Below are 19,731 nucleotides of genomic sequence, written 5' to 3' on the forward strand. Positions count from 1 at the left end.
GGTTGGATGATAAGATCGGAAACTGAGAACATTGGTGCGAAAGCCAGTGGCGGTTGAAGTTAGTTTGGGCCAATGCAAGGTACAGAGCTTCTTGCCATCGGAGTTCGGACCGGTGAGCTTTTGTCGCAGCATTGCAGATGTAATGCAGCGGTTCGTGTAGCATCGGTTTGGTTGACTACGGAGCACATCTTTAAAAGAAGACTCTTGGGAATGAGGTACAATAAGCCGAAGTCAGCTGAGCCCTTTTGCCGTCATTTCCAACAAGTCTCAAACGCTCAACATGAAGACCCAGAATGAGCCTATCGCCATAATTGGCACCGGCTGCCGCTTTCCCGGAAGCTGCGACAGCCCCTCGAAGCTATGGGAGCTGCTGGAGAACCCCCGAGACTTGTTGAAAGAGATTCCAGACGACCGATTCAGCGCCGACGGCTTCTATCATCCCCAAACCTCCCACCATGGAACTAGCAACGTACGACATTCATACCTGCTCGACGAGGATTTGCGCACCTTTGACGCGCAGTTCTTTGGAATCAAAGCTATCGAGGCAAGCTCGATTGACCCACAGCAGCGTCTGCTCATGGAAACTGTGTATGAGGCACTGGAGTCGGCCGGGCTGTCTGTAAAGCGACTGCAAGGTTCCGATACAGCTGTCTATGTTGGAGTGATGAGCGCCGACTTTACCGAGATGCTGGCGCGTGATATCGAAAAATACCCCACGTATTTTGCCACAGGCACAGCGCGTAGCATTCTGAGCAACCGCCTGTCTTATTTCTTTGACTGGCACGGCCCGTCCATGACAATCGACACAGCTTGCTCATCGAGCCTGATTGCTCTACACCAAGCTGTGCAGGTCCTTCGTTCAGGACAATCTAGAGTCGCGGTGGTAAGTTCAGGCTTTGAAACCCCAATCACGAAATCAGATTGGTAGTAAAGCATACGCTGACGTCAAAAGGCTGCCGGGTCAAACCTCATTCTAGGCCCAGAGCAATACATCGCAGAGAGTAAACTCCAGATGCTCTCCCCAGCGGGACGAAGCCGCATGTGGGATGCGGAAGCTGACGGCTATGCCCGTGGGGAGGGAGTTGCTGCTGTCGTTCTCAAGACTCTCAGCCAGGCTTTAGCTGATGGTGATGATATCGAGTGCATCATTCGCGAAACCGGCATCAATCAAGACGGCAAAACTGCCGGTATCACCATGCCGAGCTCCAAAGCACAAGCATCTTTGATTAGGTCTACGTATGCCAGGGCAGGTCTTGATTTGAGTAAAGCAAGCGATCGACCGCAGTTCTTTGAGGCTCATGGTACTGGTGAGTATTTCAAGATGCCTTGCGCGCTATGTGCAACATGATCACTAACAAGACTAGGTACTCCGGCCGGAGACCCCATTGAAGCTGCGGCAATTAGCGACGCTTTCTTCGGCGACGACGTAAAGTCAAAGTCTACGAGCACGCACGACACTCTTTTTGTTGGCTCTATCAAGACAGTCATTGGTCACACTGAAGGCACCGCCGGTCTGGCGGCCATTATCAAGGCCTCGCAAGCGCTGCAATCAGGCACTCTTCCACCGAATCGTCTCTTCAACCGCCTGAACCCCAAGATTGAGCCCTACTACTCAAACCTGAAGATCCTGACCGCGGCTCAACCGTGGCCGACACTACCAGAAAACGGCACGCGGAGAGTCAGTGTCAACAGTTTCGGTTTCGGAGGCGCGAATGCCCACGCCATCGTCGAAAGTGCGGACGCCTACGTAGCCAAGAAGGCATCGGTCCCAAGCCCCCGCTCATTTGCCCCCTGTCTCCTGTCAGCTGCTTCAGACACGGTCCTTACTTCCATGATCGAGCGCCTCAAGAGCTTTTTGAAGAACCAACGATCCACCAGCAGCACCGGGATCAACATGCGCGATCTGGCATGGACGCTGTGTAACCGCCGTTCAACCTTGGGGTCCCGCACTGTCGTGCCCGCAGCCAAAGATACGCAAGATCTCATCGACAAGTTGGACGCTTCCATTCAGTCCCCCGCTGTCTCTTCCGCCAACAGGTCTTCCGATGCCGGCATTCGTGTATTTGGCGTGTTCACCGGCCAGGGCGCGCAGTGGCCGCGGATGGCGGCTGAGTTGATTGAAGACTCTCCCGCTGTTGCGAACATCATCAAACGCCTCGATCAAAGTCTGCAATCGCTGCCACCGCGCGACCGACCGTCATGGACGCTGCGCGATCAATTACTAGCCCCAAAAGAATCCTCCATGGTGGCCAACTCATCTCTGGCTCAACCGCTTTGCACAGCCGTCCAGATCATGCTTGTTGATCTGTTGAGAGTTGCTGGAATACAATTCTCTGCGGTGGTTGGTCACTCTTCGGGCGAAATTGGCGCAGCATACGCCGCCGGCTATCTTTCCGCGACTGATGCAGTCCGGATCGCCTACTACCGCGGTCTTCACCTCCAATTGGTGACGATGAAAGGAGCCATGATAGCTGCGGGGACGACGTTTCAGGATGCTCAAGAGCTTTGCTCACTGCCTGCCTTCGAGGGGCGAGCATGTGTGGCTGCGAGTAACTCTCCAGCCAGCGTCACGTTGTCGGGTGACGCCGATGCCATCGAGGACATCCAGATCGTCCTCGAAGATGAGAAGAAGTTCAATCGCCTGCTCAAGGTGGACCGTGCTTATCATTCTCATCATATGAAGGTCGTGGCCGATCCATACAAGCGTTCGCTAGAGGAGTGTGGGATCAATATCTTGTGTCCTACCAATGGTTGTCGCTGGGTGTCGTCCGTTTTTACGTGTGAGATTTCTGAAATTCCTCCGCATGTGAGCCTTGGCAGTTCGTACTGGGCTTCCAACCTCGTTGAACCAGTTAGGTTTGCTGAGGCCTTGGAGGTGCTCTACTTGGGCAATACAATGGACGGAATGTTCAATCTCGGAATCGAGGTCGGACCCCATCCCGCACTTCAGGGGCCTGTCAAGCAGACTGGTAAGTCATTACAATGTTCCTATACATATGCCTTAACTAAATGATTCCTCACATAGTGCAAGAATACACCGGAGAGTCACCGTTGGCTTACACGGGACCATTGGAGCGTGGGAAGAACGGCACCGAAAGCGTCTCCAAGAGCCTTGGTTACATTTGGCAGACGTTTGGAGAGGGTGTCGTTGATTTCAACGCATATGAGATCTTCTGTTCCGGTGAACTGGTTGACAAGCCAAACTTCTCCGTCACAAAGGGTCTTCCCACCTATCCTTGGGACCACAGTCGGACACTTTGGCAAGAGTCTCGGCTCTCAAAGGCTTTCAGGACGAATAAGAACCGCTCACACGAGCTTCTCGGCCGCCAGATTCTGGACGGCGTACCGGGCCGCATGCGATGGCGTAATGTCATCAAGCGCAGCGAAATCGAGTGGCTCGAGGGTCACCAAGTCCAGGGTCAGATCGTGTTCCCCGCGGCTGCGTACGTTTCGGCTTGTATCGAAGCCTGTATGCGTGCGTTCTCTGAAGATGGCTCTATCCAGTGCATTGAGCTCCGCGACTTCGACATTGGACATGCAATGGTATTTGAGGACGATGACAGCACTGGTGTCGATGCGACAATTGAATTGGGCGAAATCACGAAATCGGACAACACCATCAGCGCCCGATTTGGGTTCCACTCCACCTCAAGCAACGATGCTCTGGCCATGAACACTCATGCCAGCTGTCGAGTTATTGTTGTTCTGGGTGAAAGTGACGCCAATCTCCTGCCGCCGAAGCCGCACGATGAAGACGAATTTTTGCTGCTAGATGTCGAAGAAGACCGATTCTACAACAACCTCGATGGCCTCGGCTTTGGGTACTCGGGGCCTTTCCGCGCCCTCCAGGGACTGAGGCGCCGGCTTGGCTATGCTGAGGGACTCATCCAGAATCCGGCCTCGACAGTCGACATCAACGTTCAACCGCCGTTACTGGTCCATCCAGCTACATTGGACTCGGGCATTCAGTCCATCATGATGGCTTACTCATACCCTGGGGATACCATGCTGCGCTCCGTCTACGTTCCCACGCGATTTGAGCGCATCTTTGTCAACCCGACACTCTGCGCTGATTTCGCCGGCCAACCTGTCAAGGTGCCGTTCGATTCGGTCGCATTCACAGGTGCCGCAAAGAGTGTGACGGGCGACATCAACATCTACTCACCTCGTGGACCGACCTTCAAGGCAGTGCAGCTCGAGGGTCTTCAGACTCGACCACTTTCTGATCCCACTCAGTCTGACGGCATTAACATTTTCACGGAGATGTCCTGGAATGTAGCCAAACCCGATGCAGAGACAGCTATCGCAACGACATCGGTTCCGCCCCTGGATGGCGAGTTCTTCTTCGCACTCGAGCGTGTTGCTTACTATTATCACCGCGTCCTTGGCCGCGCGTTCCCCTCCCACGAGCGCGAGAATTTGGAATGGAACTTCAAGCGGCTGCTCGAGTACAATGACTACGTTCTGAACAGCATCGCCACGGGGACGAACCCATTCGCGAAAAACGAGTGGAAGCATGACACCGAAGAGATTATCAACGGGATCCTCGACAAGTATCCTCAGAGCGCCGACCTAAGGCTCATGCGTGCCGTCGGTGACAATATTGTAGCCGTGGCTCGGAAGGAGACCACGATGCTCGAGCACATGATCCAGGACAACAAACTCAATAACTTCTACGAGTTCGGAGAGGGCTTTCCCCGCTACACTTCGTACCTAGCTACTTTTGCTGGCCAGGTTGCCCACCGGTATCCTCACATGAAGGTTCTCGAGATCGGCGCCGGTACGGGTGGTGCTACGAAGGCCGTTCTCCGGGAAGTGGGTGATCAGTTCTCCAGGTACGACTTCACCGATATCTCAGGCGGATTCTTCGAGAAGGCGTCCGGGGTCTTTTCGTCCCACAAGTCCAAGATGAACTTCAGAGTTTTGGACATAGAGAAAGATCCTTTGGCACAGGGCTTCGAAGAGGGGTCGTACGACCTGATTGTGGCATCACTTGTGCTCCACGCCACCCGCAACCTGACGGAGACTATGGTCAACGTCCGCAAGCTGCTCAAGCCGGGCGGCTACTTGTTACTGCTTGAGATCACCGAAAACGAGCAGATGCGATTCGGTCTTCTCTTTGGCGGTCTTCCTGGATGGTGGCTTGGAGCCGAAGACGGTCGCATCTTGTCTCCATGCATCGGTATTGAGGCATGGGACAATGTTTTCAAACAGACTGGATTTTCCGGAGTTGAGACCGTTGTCCCACATCACGACACTCTCCCAGTTCCGCTGTCCGTTATCGTGGCGCAAGCAGTCGACAGCAAGATCGAGTTCCTGAAACAGCCCTTGAGCCAATTTTCAGAGAATGTGATCCCTCGATTGACAATTATTGGCGGGGGATCTGAAAGCTCAGCGCTGGCTTTCGAAGTGCAAAGACTTCTCTTCACGCACTATGGTGCCATCCGCTTTGTCGAGTCTCTGCATAGTCTCCAGGACGGCGACTTGGATGTTGGTGGCAGCGTTCTGTGTCTGGCCGATATAGACGGTCCCGTGTTGAAATCGATCGATGCGACCAAGCTTCATGGCTTCCAGGAAGTCTTCCAGCAATCTAAGCACGTTCTTTGGGTTACTCGAGGAGTCCGCGACGGAGATCCCTACGCGAGAATGGTTGTAGGATTCGGAAGGACGATTGTGCTCGAGATGCTGCACTTGCGACTCCAGTTCCTTGACCTTGACACTACAGCAATACTCAGCCCCTATGCTATTGCCGAGGCAATGCTCCGGTTCGACGTGGCAGGATCCTGGGATGAGAGCGGCGACATGGCATCCTCTCTGCTGCACTCTCACGAGCCTGAGGTGTTCCTCGATGCTAGTGGTAAACTCTTTGTCCCCCGTTTCAAGCACAACACCGACATGAACAATCGATACAAGTCGGGAAGAGGGACGGTCAAAGAGCTGATCAACGCCGAAACTTCAGCCATCGAGTTCCGTCATCAAAGCGACAGCAAGACATGGGAGCTTATAGAAGTTGATGCTCAACCTACTCATCCATCATGGTTCTCACGAGATCACCTAGTTGAAGTGGATATCACCTACTCTGTTAACCGATCCGTGGCCATAACCAAGGACTGCTTCCTCTTCCCTGTCCTAGGAAAGAACACTCGCACTGGAGACTGTGTCCTGGCCTTGGCTCCGAGCTTGGCGTCCAAGGTCTCAGTTCCAAGGTCATTTGTTGTCTACGGTATCCCCTTCTCAAAGGACCAAGGGTCTGAGATTGTCGAGATTTTCTACTCAGAGCTGATCGCACGCGCGGCCTTGTGCAACGAACGCCTTTCTGGCTCTCAGATTATTCTGATTGAGCCATGGAATCACTTGGCAGAGTCGGTCAACGGGTTGGTAGCTGACCAGGGGGCCAATGTGCTGTATCTGACATCCAAAACCGACACCAAGTGGACTCATGTTGGGCCCCGGACGTCCAAGTTAGCAATTCAGCACCTGGTCAAGCCCGACACCGCGCCTGAAGCCAACTACTGTGTCATGGACATGGCCGATGACGGAAATATCACTATGGCAATCTCCGACTTCTTGCCACCGGCCCAACGCCGCATCGTCCGAAAGGCCGACCTCACTGGCTCTGCTGCCCACCTACCGACGCGCGACTGTTCGAGAGACATTCGGACTGTTCTAGCTGATGCCTCTAATTATGTCTTGGACAGTCGAAGGATGACAAAGAGCATTCGTGGACCAGCCGAGCCAGCTTTCGCTGTCCTGTCACCCACAGACGTGCCCGGCCCGGACTCCCCTGCAGAGTTTGTCGTCTCCTGGAAATCTTTGACGAACATTGTCCCTGTTTCTGTGGAAGCCATTGAAACCAAGGTTCGTTTCCAGAGCGACAAGACGTACTGGCTGGTTGGTCTCACCGGTGGCCTCGGTCTTTCGCTGTGTGCCTGGATGGTACGACAAGGTGCTCGTCACATTGCTATCAGCAGCAGAAACCCCAAGGTCGACGCGGGCTTTCTGTCTAAGATGCGTGGGAAGGGTGTCAACATCGAACTGCTTGCCGTGTAAGTCTCCTCCTTTACCCAGCTTTGTGGATAGACACAGTCCATGGCTGACCTGTGTTTTGAAATCAGCGACGTTATTGATCGCGATTCTGTTCAAAATGCATACAAGACCATTGAAAAAACCATGCCAGCGATTGCCGGAGTTGCTCAAGGCGCCATGGTGCTTCACGATACCATGTTTTCCGAGCTTGATATGGAGCGTGTGGAGAAGGTCACGAAGCCCAAGATTCAGGGCAGCTTGCATCTTGAAGAAATTTTCCATGATGTGGATTTGGAATTTTTTGTCTTCTTCTCTTCGATGGCATCCATCGTCGGCAATCCGGGCCAGTCAGCCTATGCTGCGGCCAACATGTTCATGTCTGGTCTCGCAACCCAACGCAGACGCCGGGGACTCAACGCGTCCGCTGTTCACATCGGCGCCATTTTTGGCAACGGGTACGTCACGAGAGAGCTGACACTCGCCCAGCAGGAATACTTGAAGAGGGTAGGGAACCAGTGGCTCTCGGAGCAGGACTTCCACACCCTCTTTGCCGAGGCTGTCTACGCTGGACAGGTGCATCGCGGCAAGAACCCCGAGCTCGCTACGGGCTTGATGACCATTGATGACAGCGACGATTTCGGGAAGAACGTCACATGGTTCAACAACCCGATGTTCCAGCATTGCGTGAGAACAGCACAGAACCAGGGACAGGCAGTGGACTCCGGCAAGAGCCGTCGCCGAGTCCAAGCCAAGCTTCTGCTTCAAGAGGCCGTCAGCTCAGATGATATCCGCGAGATTATCTACGGTGAGTACCGCCATCGTGATTGAACTACTGATTGAATCAACGTTCCGAAACTAATGATGCTTGACGCGATAGACGCCTTTGCAGCCAAACTGCAGGATGCTCTGCAAGTCGAGGAGGGCCGAGCTGTGGGCAGCTTGACAGCAGACAATCTTGGCATTGACTCTTTGGTCGCGGTTGATATCCGCTCCTGGTTCATCAAGGAGTTCCAGGTCGAGGTTCCAGTCCTCAAGATTCTCAGCGGTGCCACCGTTGACGACATCATCGCCCAAGCCCAGAAGCTGCTGCCGAAGGACCTGATCCCCAAGTTTGATGCGAACGCAACAGGCTTGTCTAAGCCTCGAGAACATGTCACGGCTGCGACGCCAGCAGAAGTGAAGGAAGCCCCGAAGATGACACCGAAAGCAACAGTGGCGGTGCCGAAGGCTGATTCGTTCAAGCCCAAGGCCGTGAACAAAACTGGTTTATCTGATGTTCCGTCGAACAAGATGGAGACGAAGGACGCCAAACCTACAATCTCGTTCAACTTGCCGAAGCAACAGCCACCCAAGGAAGAGGCACATACGCAGGTGATTCCAAAACAGGATCCGGTCCCTCCGCCTCAGCTATCGCCTTCAATGCCTGCGAAGTCCATATGGTCGCCCACCACAGACGTCAGATCTAGTATCGACTCTGTGATGTTCGACAAATCCACAACAATATCTGTTCCTGACTCTCCGGCAAGTTCCATGTCAACTCCGATGTCCAACGTCGACAAGACCGAGGCTGGATGCCAACAACTTTACCACAACACATTCCGTACTCTTGCGGAGCCCGATATTTGCAAGTACCTCGCCCAAAACAATGCGGTTGCCAGCGCGGGTACCCAGGTTACCAAGAGCGTTCCCATCTCCTTTGCTCAGTCAAGATTTTGGTTCCTGCAACATCTCCTGGACAATCCTGCATCGGCTCTCAACATCACCATGGCCATTGACCTTCGGGGCCCGTTGAACATTCAGAAGCTCGAGAGAGCGGTCTCGTCTGTAGGTCAGCGACACGAGGCACTTCGCACCAGGTTCACAGCCAGCAAGAACTCGGAAGGTGTTGTGCAAGAGGTCCTCGCTGGATCGTGCCTGAACCTTGAGGTCTATGAGATAAACGACGCCAGCCATGCTGAGCAATTTTACAAGGCGCTGGCCGAACACAAGTACCGGCTCGACGAGGGTGAGAACATGAGAATCATTCTCCTCAGGATGATGCCAACATCTTACAGCCTCCTCATTGGTTATCACCACATCAACATGGATGGCGTCAGTCTTGAAGTAGTTCTGCGAGAGCTGCAACTCGGTTACGATGGTCAAAACCTATCACCTGCACGAGACATCATGCAGCACCCCGACTTCTCGAAGCGGCAACGATTGGACTACGATTCAGGGAGCTGGTCTGAGGATCTTGCCTTCTGGCGCAACGAGTTCAGAGGTCAACCTCCTCCTGTGCTCCCTCTTCTTCCGTTGGCTAAAGCTCAATCCCGCGTGCCTCTGACCTCGTATTCGACAACCACGACTGAGTTCTACCTCGACGAGGAAACTTCGGGCAGCATCCAGTCAACCTGCAAGATGCTCAAAGTTTCACCCTTCCATTTCCACCTTGCCGTCTTCTACACGCTGTTGGCTCGGCTGGTCGACGTTGACGAGCTTTGTATCGGCGTTAGCTCAGCAAATCGACAAAGCCCCGAGGCCATGGAGAGTGTCGGCTTGTACCTGAATCTTCTTCCCCTTCTCTTCAAAGTCGACCAAAACCACACCTTCGCCAACATCCTCAAGCTAGTCCGGACCAAGGCTTTGAACGCCTTCAGCCACGCAGTGGTACCATTCGATGTCATCGTCAAAGAGCTCGGCGTCGCAGGAACTACTTCGCATAGTCCAATCTTCCAGGCCATGGTCAACTATCGCCCGGGAGTATCGGATGCTCGCCAATTCTGCGACTGCGATAGCGAGATTCTGAGATTCAAGCAGGGCGACGTGGCATATGATCTGACGTTGGACATCATTGAGAATCCTGGTGGTGCGTGCCGTATCATGCTAAGCGGCCAGTCGGTCTTCTATGGCGAGTCAGAAATGGCACATTTGAAGAGCATGTACTTGGAGCTTGCGAACTCCGTCTCTCGCAACCCGGCAACTCGATTGAGCGCTGCTCCTATCTACCGTTCAGACGATATCAAGGCCGCCATTGAGCTTGGACGAGGTAAGTTGAGTTCCCAATACTTGTGCCAGGCATTTCACGATGACTGATCGGTTTTCTGTAGGAACTTTCCAAAAGCCGAAGTGGCCAGCCACCTTGGTGCATCGGATTGACGACATGATCGAGCGCTTCGGCGACAGAATTGCTGTCAAGAACGGACAGGCAACCAGAGTTACCTACCGGGAACTGTCTCGAAGGATCGGTACCATCAGCAATGCTTTGAGCAAACATTGTACCCGCCCCATTGGCATTAACAGCAAAGTGGGAGTTCTCCTCGATCCCGGCTTGGATTGGATTTGCTCAATGCTGGCCATTCTTCGCCTGGGGGCTACCTACGTACCTCTCGACATCACCATCGGCTGGAAAAGGCTATCGTCCATCCTGCGAGATTGCGAACCGGATCTAGTTCTGGTCAATACTCGGACAGAGCCCGAGGCTAAGCATCTGCAGCACACCATTGCATCCGAGCAGCTGGTCAACGTGGAAGCTCTCGCCACGGCTTTGAACCAACGTGCGGGTCCCATCGCAGCCCAGTCAGACCTTGTTGCGGCCCTCATGTACACCAGCGGCTCGACAGGTGTACCCAAAGGGATCGTCATGAAACATGAATCGTTCCGCAACACTGTAGAGGTCTTGACAAAGATGGTGTCCTACCGTGAGGGACAAGAGACATCCCTCCACCAGAGTTCCTACAGCTTCGATATGTCCCTCAGTCAGATCTTCCTGGCTCTTTCCAATGGCGGTACGGTCCACGTCGTTCCGAGGGAACTACGCGGCGATCCGGAAGCCATCTCTTCGATCATCGCCAAAGAGGGCATCACGTTCACGACGGCGACCCCGTCCGAGGCTATCAGCTGGGTCGATTACGGGGATGCCATAACGCTCGGCAAGTCGTCCTGGAGAAAGTTACTGAGTGGCGGCGAGCCAGTCAGGGAAAGTCTGACAAAGAGCTTGCGTAAGGTTGACAATCCTGATCTGGAGCTCGTCGACTGCTATGGCCCTACGGAGATCACCTTTTGCTGCAGTACCAGGGTGGTAGACTACCGCCTTGACACGATACCCAGCACCGAAGCGGAAGGGTTCAAGACTTGGCCCAACTGCTCGATTTATATCCTCGATGCAAACCGCAAGGTTGTTCCTGCCGGAATTCTCGGTGAGATTGCCGTCGGCGGTGCGGGTGTTGTCGCTGGATACAGCCACCGCGAGCTCAACAACGTTGGCTTCGCTCAAGACGCCTGGGCCTCTTCAGAATTTTCACAGAGTGGCTGGAATCGACTGCATGTGACTGGAGATACTGGCAAGCTCAACCCGACCGACGGTACGCTCATTCTCGGTGGAAGAATTGCGGGAGACACCCAGATCAAGCTTCGAGGCATGCGCATCGACGTTCGTGAGATCGAGTTGGCCATCATGCAAGCCGCCGAGGGCAGCATCTCCGACGTGGTGGTGGCCGCCCGAGAGTCCAAGGTCACCGGCGCCAGCTCATTGATTGCATTCGCCCTGACAGCTGGTTCACAAGCTTCCCAGGACCTCAGCCGCGTGCTGGCTCTGCTTCCTTTGCCCGGATACATGCGTCCAGCAGCCATCATTCCTCTCGATGAGTTTCCCAAAAATCCTTCCGGCAAGGTCGATAGGATCGCTTTGAAGAACACCCCGCTGCCTAAGGCGCAAGAGTTGGAGATTCAATCTGTAGGTCATGGTGATGATAAGCTCAACGACATTGAATCAGAGCTGTTGCAGCTCTGGTCACAGCTCATATCACTCGAGGTACTCTCGCAGTACCAGATCACCAAGGAATCCAACTTCTTCCACGTCGGCGGGAGCTCTATTCTGCTCGTCCAGTTACGAGCCCTGATAGAAAGCTCTTTCGGCACAAAGGTCACCCTATTCCAGCTGTTTGAATCGGGTACGTTAGCAGGCATGGCGGCAGTCATCGCCTCACTTTCATCTGCGTCCTCGGAGACGCCAGCAGCACAAGTCCTCACCGCCACCACCGAGATAGACTGGGAGAAGGAAACCAGCATCTCTCCTGACCTTCTCCGTGTGCGCGGTGAGCGATTCCACTTCGGAAATCCGACCGTCGTGGTCCTCACGGGAGCCTCGGGCTTCCTGGGCCGAGCCATCCTGAAACGCCTGCTCGAAGACAGCGTCGTCGAGAAGATCCACTGTATCGCAGTCCGCCGAGACGTCCAGGACGAGATCTTCCGCTCGCCCAAGGTTGTCGTGCACCACGGAGATCTGGCGGCTCCGCACTTTGGTCTGTCGGAGAAGACGCTTTCCGACATCTTCTCCAAAGCACACGCCGTGATCCACAACGGTGCTGACGTTTCCTTCATGAAGTCTTACGCCACCTTGAAGCCGGTCAACTTCGAGACCACGAAGACTCTCGTGCGTCTGAGCTTGCCCCGCCGAGTTTCCTTCCACTACATCTCGTCGGCTAGCATCGTCCAACTCACGGGACAAGAGACCTGGGGTGCCGAGTCCGTCAAGCCGTACCCACCACTTGCAAGCAGAAACATGAGCGGATACATCGCAACCAAGTGGGCCAGTGAACGATACCTCGAGAAGATCAGCGACCAGTGTGACCTGCCCATCTGGATTCACCGTCCCTCTTCCATCAAGGGGGCGGGCGCACCCGCGGGTGACCTGATCTCCAATCTGCTGCATTATTCCAGAGACATCAAAGCCATGCCCGATGTCAGCTCCTGGAACGGTTGGCTGGACTTCATCACGGTGGAGGGCGCGGCTATGCAAGTCGTAGATGAGGTTTACAAGGATTACTCTTGGCCAGGCCGGGTCGCATATCTCTACGAGAGTGGCGAGGAGATTGTTCCGTTAACGGACCTTAAGGCCACGCTTGAGCGCGATACTGGATGTGAATTTGAGGTGCTGGGGATGGATGAATGGGCGACACGAGCTGAGTCCATAGGAATGAGCGTGCTACTTGGCGAGTATCTACGTGGCGCGGCCAATGCCCCAGTTACGCTGACGATGTTGCAAAAGGAGGAAGCCTGGCTTTGAGAGTCTAGCGGTTCTTCCACCAGTTTAATGATGATCATGACATGGAGTTCCAGGAGTTTTGGAAATGGTTCTTCTTTGTAACGATATTTCATTTGTACTTCCTTAGCGTAAAATGATTGAGCACATGTATCTTACTGAAACAATCACGATATGCCTGTGTCGAAGATGATGACGTTCTTCATTGCTTGCCAGCTCAACTCACGCGACAGATACATGTAAGCTCCCCAAAGGATCTTAACACGCAGACAATTGCAAACACCCCCTCATTCTCTCTCATTCAAGGCTCCACGTGCGCTCTATACATGTGATGTGACAGCACCTTATCACCAAAATCACTCGCGGCTCTCGCGTTACTTCCTATTGACGTGTTGCAGTGCGGTCCAGTCAATCACCTCATTGATGTGGTTTTGAAGTCGCTCAATCTCACCTAACGTAACCAGACTCATGCAATAACTTCAAAGTAGAGAGTCAATTCCAGCTTCCCACCTACATCCATGAGATTGATGACACAAGCCTTGGTCAAGTGTGACAGGAGGGTAGGGTTTCCCTCTAGACTAGCCCCTACGCTTTCTGTCTTACCAACTAGATATATCGACAGCGATCACCTCCATGGTGGGTGGGGTAGCTACTCAGCGCCATGCATACAGCCCTCCCCCGATCCAAGGCGCCGAAGTCCAGACCGAACGCCCTTCTTGTTTCAGCCAGGGGCACTCCGATGTCTCCGAGTCCGAAGACCACACAGTCACCAATATGAGAGAGGTATACGGAAAGGCACAAGATGAATCTCAGAACCTTGATGACAAGCTACGTACTCTAGTGACTCTACCAAACATCAAGCTGTGGGTGCAGATGAGATTCTAACCTCTATCATGGTGGTGGCTGATTCCTGTGACCGTTTCACGTCTTTTATGTAAAGCCTCGGATCCGCCTTCACAAATATCTGACGGAACTCTGAGAGTGTACGCTCTTTGCCGTTGAAAAGAGACATCATGTCAACGTCATAAAGAACAGATGCGAGAGACGGCGAGTGGTCTTGGACGATTTGATCGCAGATGAGGATGCGGCTGCGCTTTGCGTCCATAGCCGGAACAATTTGTCGCACAATCTCGACACAAGCGTCATCAGGCCAATCGTGAAGGATGTGGCGAAGATGGTAGACCGCAGCGCCTATGTGTATGAAGACTGGTCAGACCCCATGATACGGCACGTAATTGTGACTGATGATGCGCAATTGAACATACCTTTGATCGGTTGAATGTTGAAGAAGTCGTGCTGTTGTAGAGTCAGATCCACGTCGCCTCGCGGATTTCTCGTAACAGACGACACGGCGTGTTTGTCCTGAACCACACATCGGAGACCTGAATCAGGGAAGGCCTCCAAAATCTTTTGGCTAACCTGACCAAGGCCACCGCCAACGTCAACGATGAGGCCTCCGTCAGCAACCAAACTTTCCCAGGGATATAATCTCGGGATTTCGCCCAAGCTGTTGATGGTGACAGCTTTCATAGCCTGATTGAAGTTGTCACCACGTTCGAGGTCGATGTTAGAAATGTAATCCCAATAACTGCCCTCGTAACCAAAAGCCAAGTTGAATCCGCAGGAGTCGCCAGGCTTGGGATTGCGAAATCCGCTCTGGCGTAGGGCGTCCGGCTCTCGACTGGCAGATCGGAATCCCTCTCCCAGGCGATGGAGAAGGAGGTGATGCATGGCCGGGCCCTGCATTGCCCACGAGATGGATGTGTGGCTGTAGTAACCCGGCTCGGGTTCGTCAAAGACAAAGTTGGACATAACGACACGCATGATGCGAACCAGCAGACTCTCTTCCACGGATAGGGAGTCTGCCAACTCCTTTCTCGAGATTCGGCCATGCTGCGGAATGCTGTCTCCTACTTTCAGGTCCAAGACAACTTTCAGGCATGCGCAAAAGTGAAACTGAAATTCTTGTTAGGCACGAAGATACTGACATCCGGCTGACGTTTTGATGAGAGTGAGGGAGAAAAACATGTGTTTCTTACCTGCAAAGAACTGAGAAACAAACTTGTTCCGGGATCCAAAGTCGTTGCTAGGATCTGGCGTGCAAGCTCGGCAATTCTTGCCTTCTCTTGCACCGCTTTGTTGCTCTTCAGAGCAATGTTTGAAGAGATACTGGGTGATAGAGAAGGCTCGGGCAGGCCCTCCTTCTCCAAGGCTTTGCTGTATGTCGCCATGCATTGCACGAGTTCTGCTCCTAGCTTTTCATATCGGCTGGGAGCGAAACCATCACTCCTGGAAAGGGTGAATGGTTTCGGGACGATCGGATTGATGATAGCGCTTTGGGCCAGCATTGTGTACAGAAGATCTAGAATGAAGTGTTCTAATTGAAGTAGCTTCTAGTGAACTTGATATCGCGGTGTTGACGTGACGCGCATATGGTCACATGGGGGGACAAACGCAATCTGTATGTTAAAGATCCAAGATCTTTTATTTATATATCTACGAATGACGTCTATTCCTCGTACTCCATCGCCAACAGACTTCGGAGCAGGACGATAGTTCGATTTCGGAGCACACCAACAGTACAGCTTCGGAGTACTTCTAAGACTGAGCTTCGGAGAGCGTCCAGGGTTCTCCGTCAATGAGCTTCGGAGGCAGACACTACTCTTGGTGTTGGTTGTTCAATTCAAGAATAAACAAGCCCTGAACAAGGAGTTCCATTCTCTGGGCCCTATCGGCGGCAGGCAATCCTCTTAGACAATGATAACTAAACTTGCGCGAATCAAGGCGCTTCGAAACAGCACTAACGCGGGAGCTATACCCAATTGTGGTGTAATAATTACCAGAGTATTGGGGAGTCCCTATTTCACCCTCCCGTCAGTGCGAGAATGTTTCATCGCTTCGTAATCTTAATTTTCATTGGGCTCTAGTCTTACTCGGGATCGCGTCAGACGCTACGAGCAGGCTGCACTTTACCATATTGGGTAATCTTTGGCCGACCTCTAAATAAGCTTCCAAGCGCCGAACCATCCTCCGAACTCTGAGAGAGTGGAGTCCATCCATAAAATCCTCGTAGAGCGTCGGACGAAGGGTAAATTACAGGGACTATCCCAGCCCACCATGCCAACTGCCTCTCAACGAATGCAGCTCGGAGCTCACGCCGGCACCTTTCAGCGACTCCGAGGCCTATCGGAAACTCAATGCCGCTACGGTAACACTCTTTGGACCGCACCAGGGCTCGCGCATCAGCTGACGGAGCTAGAACAAGGTATTAAGCAGTTCATCCGTGATGTGGAAGACAGCGTTGACAGTCAGCCCGCCGGGCTGGTTGTTATTCGGGTCCTAGAGCCCTGCGAAACTGAATCTTAACGTAGGAGTACCTCGGGGATTGAACTTGTCCGCCAATCTTGGCACCGACAGGCCCCCAGCAAGGTATCACAACATGCACATTACACCGTCGTATTACCACCCACTTCGTCCGGCCCAGCTGTGCGGGATCTGGTTTTAACTCAGGGAGGAGACCGAATCTGCGGCAGGCAGACAAAACATGCCGGACAAGTGAGTCGGAAGCTTCGCGCCATTGCCGAGGGACTCTTCAAGCCAGCCGATAGGCTCGCACTTGCGCAGACCGAGCATGTCAAGACAATGTACAGATTTTCCGTCAATTTCTGACTCAAGGAAGCAAACTCATAGGACTGAGTGGGATGACATGCGTAGTGGCCGCCGAGGAAGTCCGCCGAGCGCGAGGTACAACAAGCGGAGATACATAATGGCGAGATGGCGGCAGAATCCAAGTCGGTAAAGAGCGCCGAATAGCTGCTTCAAACGGCATAAAGCTGCAACTCATCAAACCAGACAATTATTTCTGGCGGAAGCCTAAACCCCAACATGACATTGCTAGGCATTTAGCAAAGCTCAGCCCGGAATAAGAGAGTCTCAAATAATTACCTAAGACCTGTCATACTAGCTCCCACAAGTAGATGGCTAGAGCAAGGGTGAAGCTGCGATGGTAAGGAGCGGCTATGAATGCAGATCTCTAAATGCGTCGTGTGCTTTGGCCATGTCGTGGCTAGTCAGGAGCTGGATCCTTGAGGGCTGATCGCACCGGAAAAGAGCCCCAAGAGCAAATGAGAGAATGCGTGATCTGAGGGTTCACCTCGTGGCGTCAAATGGCAGAAACCCCAATCGGACAATCTGCCCGCGTGGCACGAGTAGTGGCGGGCGTGCTTAACTATCGTCACAAGAAAGACGGCAGTGGCAGATATCGTGGTAAATTACTCCGAACTGATAAGCTAATGCAGGGGACGGCAGTTAAACTTCGTCCAACGGTCCCGGCCATAAGTCTGCCAAGTCCGCCAAGCGTCAGCAAACCTGACGAGCGGACCTTCTTACCGACCAACGAAGACGTAAACAAGAGAGTTGATTGGTATGATATGTCGTCTAGGGTAATTACGCGTTCAGGTGTCAATCAACATCCCTGGACTGCGACAGGTTCATGCTACCCATAATATAAAGCCTCGCGCAACAGACGAGCTGTGACAGAGCGAGTCATTGATCTCAGCAAGAGAAGACGTGCAGTCAATAGAGACATATCATGAATTTGGAAAGAAGCACCTCGTTAGGACATCAGATGGTGTCATCAAGCCCCCCTCAAGGCCAGCGAAACTGTATCTAGATTCGTTGGTAAACCTTTTGCATAAGCTTCTTCCCTTGTCTGGACAGGAGACTTGGGACGTGCGACCCATTCGCAACTACACTCGTTGGCGGGGTATCTGGCATGTATAATAACTCCAGCATTCAACCGCCCGAATATCGAGTCACGAGCAGCATCTCCACCGCTTCCTCATCCCCGGGACCCTCAACCAGTCCCACTCTTACCTCATTATTCAGGATACTGCATGTTTCTTCCGGATCATAGACCAGTTTTCCATGTCAACGGCACCCATGGCCTCTAGATCTCCTACGTTTTTCACAGTCGATAATACGAGCAATTCGTACATCAGGAAGTCCGCCTCTCAAAGCGCTCGCCGAAGTGCTTGCGACCGATGTCGCGCTTACAAACTCCGTTGCGTAAGGCCATCAGATGAGGTCCCGTCGCCCGAGCGCAATGAAGCATCATTGATGCCATGTGCGCGATGTGTCAAAGCAGGCGTCGAGTGTGTTCGCGTGGCGCACGCACGTAGGTCGCCTACTATCCGCCCAAGTGGCTATGAACGTCGTCTGGCTCGGCCTCCTCCCTTGTCACTACCTGGCTTCAACCAACCCGCAAATAATCGCCGTGCTTCTGTCTCCGGAGCAGGAGCCAAATCATATCATGACAGGTCGGCTTCACTCAGCGTGTTCCCTTCACCTTTGTCAGCACACCCTTCCAGGGAGGACTGCACCACTGGACAGATGCCAAGCACGGTTTCTCCAATGGAATACCAGCACAACAATGTCTTCGAGCCAGCATCATCATCAGATGCGCCGGTCATGTCTGCAAATTTCCCGCCACTCCTGCCAATGAACGGCAATGACAGGACCGGACCTGACGTATCTTACGGCCTTGGTGAATTTGACCTTGACATCATGACATCAAACTCGCCGTTGGAAGGCATGCTTGATGACGATCTACAATCGACAAATCGAAATGGTGAAGCCATGGAATCCACTGACGATCAGGCCCGGGATCCTGATCAAAAGATTCATCAAGACAAAAGAAGCATGGGCCCCACGAGATGTTCCAAAACCAAAGGCACTCCCAGAACAAAGCACGAATGCTTGTATCGACTCTCCAGTCTCAACTTGAAACTTTTGGACTGCTTGAGTGCTGCAGAAGATCATCCTGTTACCCTTGAAGACATCTTGGCCTACAAGTCCCCCTGCGATACTTCAGAGACAAAGCCATGCAAGAACATCATAGGATTCCTCCTGGAGAGCTCCCAGGAGTTTTTGGATGCCGTTGAGGGATTGAAAGATTTGATGGAACGACAAGAAAAAGAATCGCCGTACGAATCGTATCATTATTCAGAAGAGCTTTTGGTGGACTCACTTGATACGTCCGTCTTCTTCAATAATGAGACAAGGAACAAACCCCGAAATGATGATGGAGATACTATCTACAGTCATTTCTCGGGAACCACGTTACACCCATCTGGTGGTGAAAATACGCCTGGAAGCACAACTTCTTCACACTCCAAGCGATCCGGTGGCCATTGCAGTGGTCCAACTACACTGACCATCATGACGTGCTGCATCTGGCTATTTCACGGCTACGAGGCCGTCTTTGCAGCCATTCACAACGCCCTGCTATCACAAATCCAGCAGCGCAAAGACAGACGGGCATCGCTGTCAGGGCACGAAGGTCGCATCGGCGACTCACGAGATGCGCAGCAAATGTCAACGCAACCAAAGAGCTGGAAGGTAGACTCGGCACCTTCTCTTCTGCCAAACGTCCGCATAGGAGGTTTCCAGCTGGATGGGCACCCTCAATTGCAGATCGAAATGCTCATCTACATCAGTTGTCGGATCTTGAACCAAATGGAAAGTGTATTGGGCATCGAGCCGAAATCGGCGGAGGTAGATGTAACGGACTCAGCAACGATGCCAGTGGTTGGACACGAAAAAGGCTTTCTAGATCCAAGATGCACGCCTGCATTCCTACGTTCACTTCTGTGCGCCGCAGATGGTGATGAGGACGGGCACACTAC

General features: G+C 53.0%; 2 protein-coding genes across 2 annotated transcripts; one reads left to right on the forward strand and one right to left on the reverse strand.

The window, feature by feature from the left end:
* Positions 1 to 280: 280 nt before the first annotated feature.
* ccsA-2 (Polyketide synthase-nonribosomal peptide synthetase) lies at positions 281 to 13,069 on the forward strand (the record flags this gene model as incomplete). The annotated part of the gene is made up of 7 exons (XM_037316941.1): positions 281 to 883; positions 953 to 1,307; positions 1,365 to 2,969; positions 3,026 to 7,046; positions 7,116 to 7,831; positions 7,904 to 10,051; positions 10,113 to 13,069. 7 exons carry the CDS (start codon positions 281 to 283, stop codon positions 13,067 to 13,069), a joined length of 12,405 nt encoding a protein of 4,134 aa, XP_037186135.1.
* An 832-nt stretch (positions 13,070 to 13,901) lies between these two features.
* On the reverse strand, positions 13,902 to 15,393 carry asqN (O-methyltransferase asqN; the record flags this gene model as incomplete). The annotated part of the gene is made up of 3 exons (XM_037316942.1): positions 13,902 to 14,236; positions 14,311 to 15,001; positions 15,085 to 15,393. The coding sequence occupies 3 exons, from the start codon at positions 15,391 to 15,393 to the stop codon at positions 13,902 to 13,904; spliced, it is 1,335 nt and encodes a 444-aa protein (XP_037186132.1).
* Between the last annotated feature and the right edge of the window lie 4,338 nt (positions 15,394 to 19,731).

The sequence above is a fragment of the Colletotrichum aenigma genome (assembly GCF_013390185.1).
Source record: "Colletotrichum aenigma strain Cg56 chromosome Unknown KSG_Cg56_contig01, whole genome shotgun sequence".
Classification (NCBI taxonomy): Eukaryota; Fungi; Ascomycota; class Sordariomycetes; order Glomerellales; family Glomerellaceae; genus Colletotrichum; species Colletotrichum aenigma.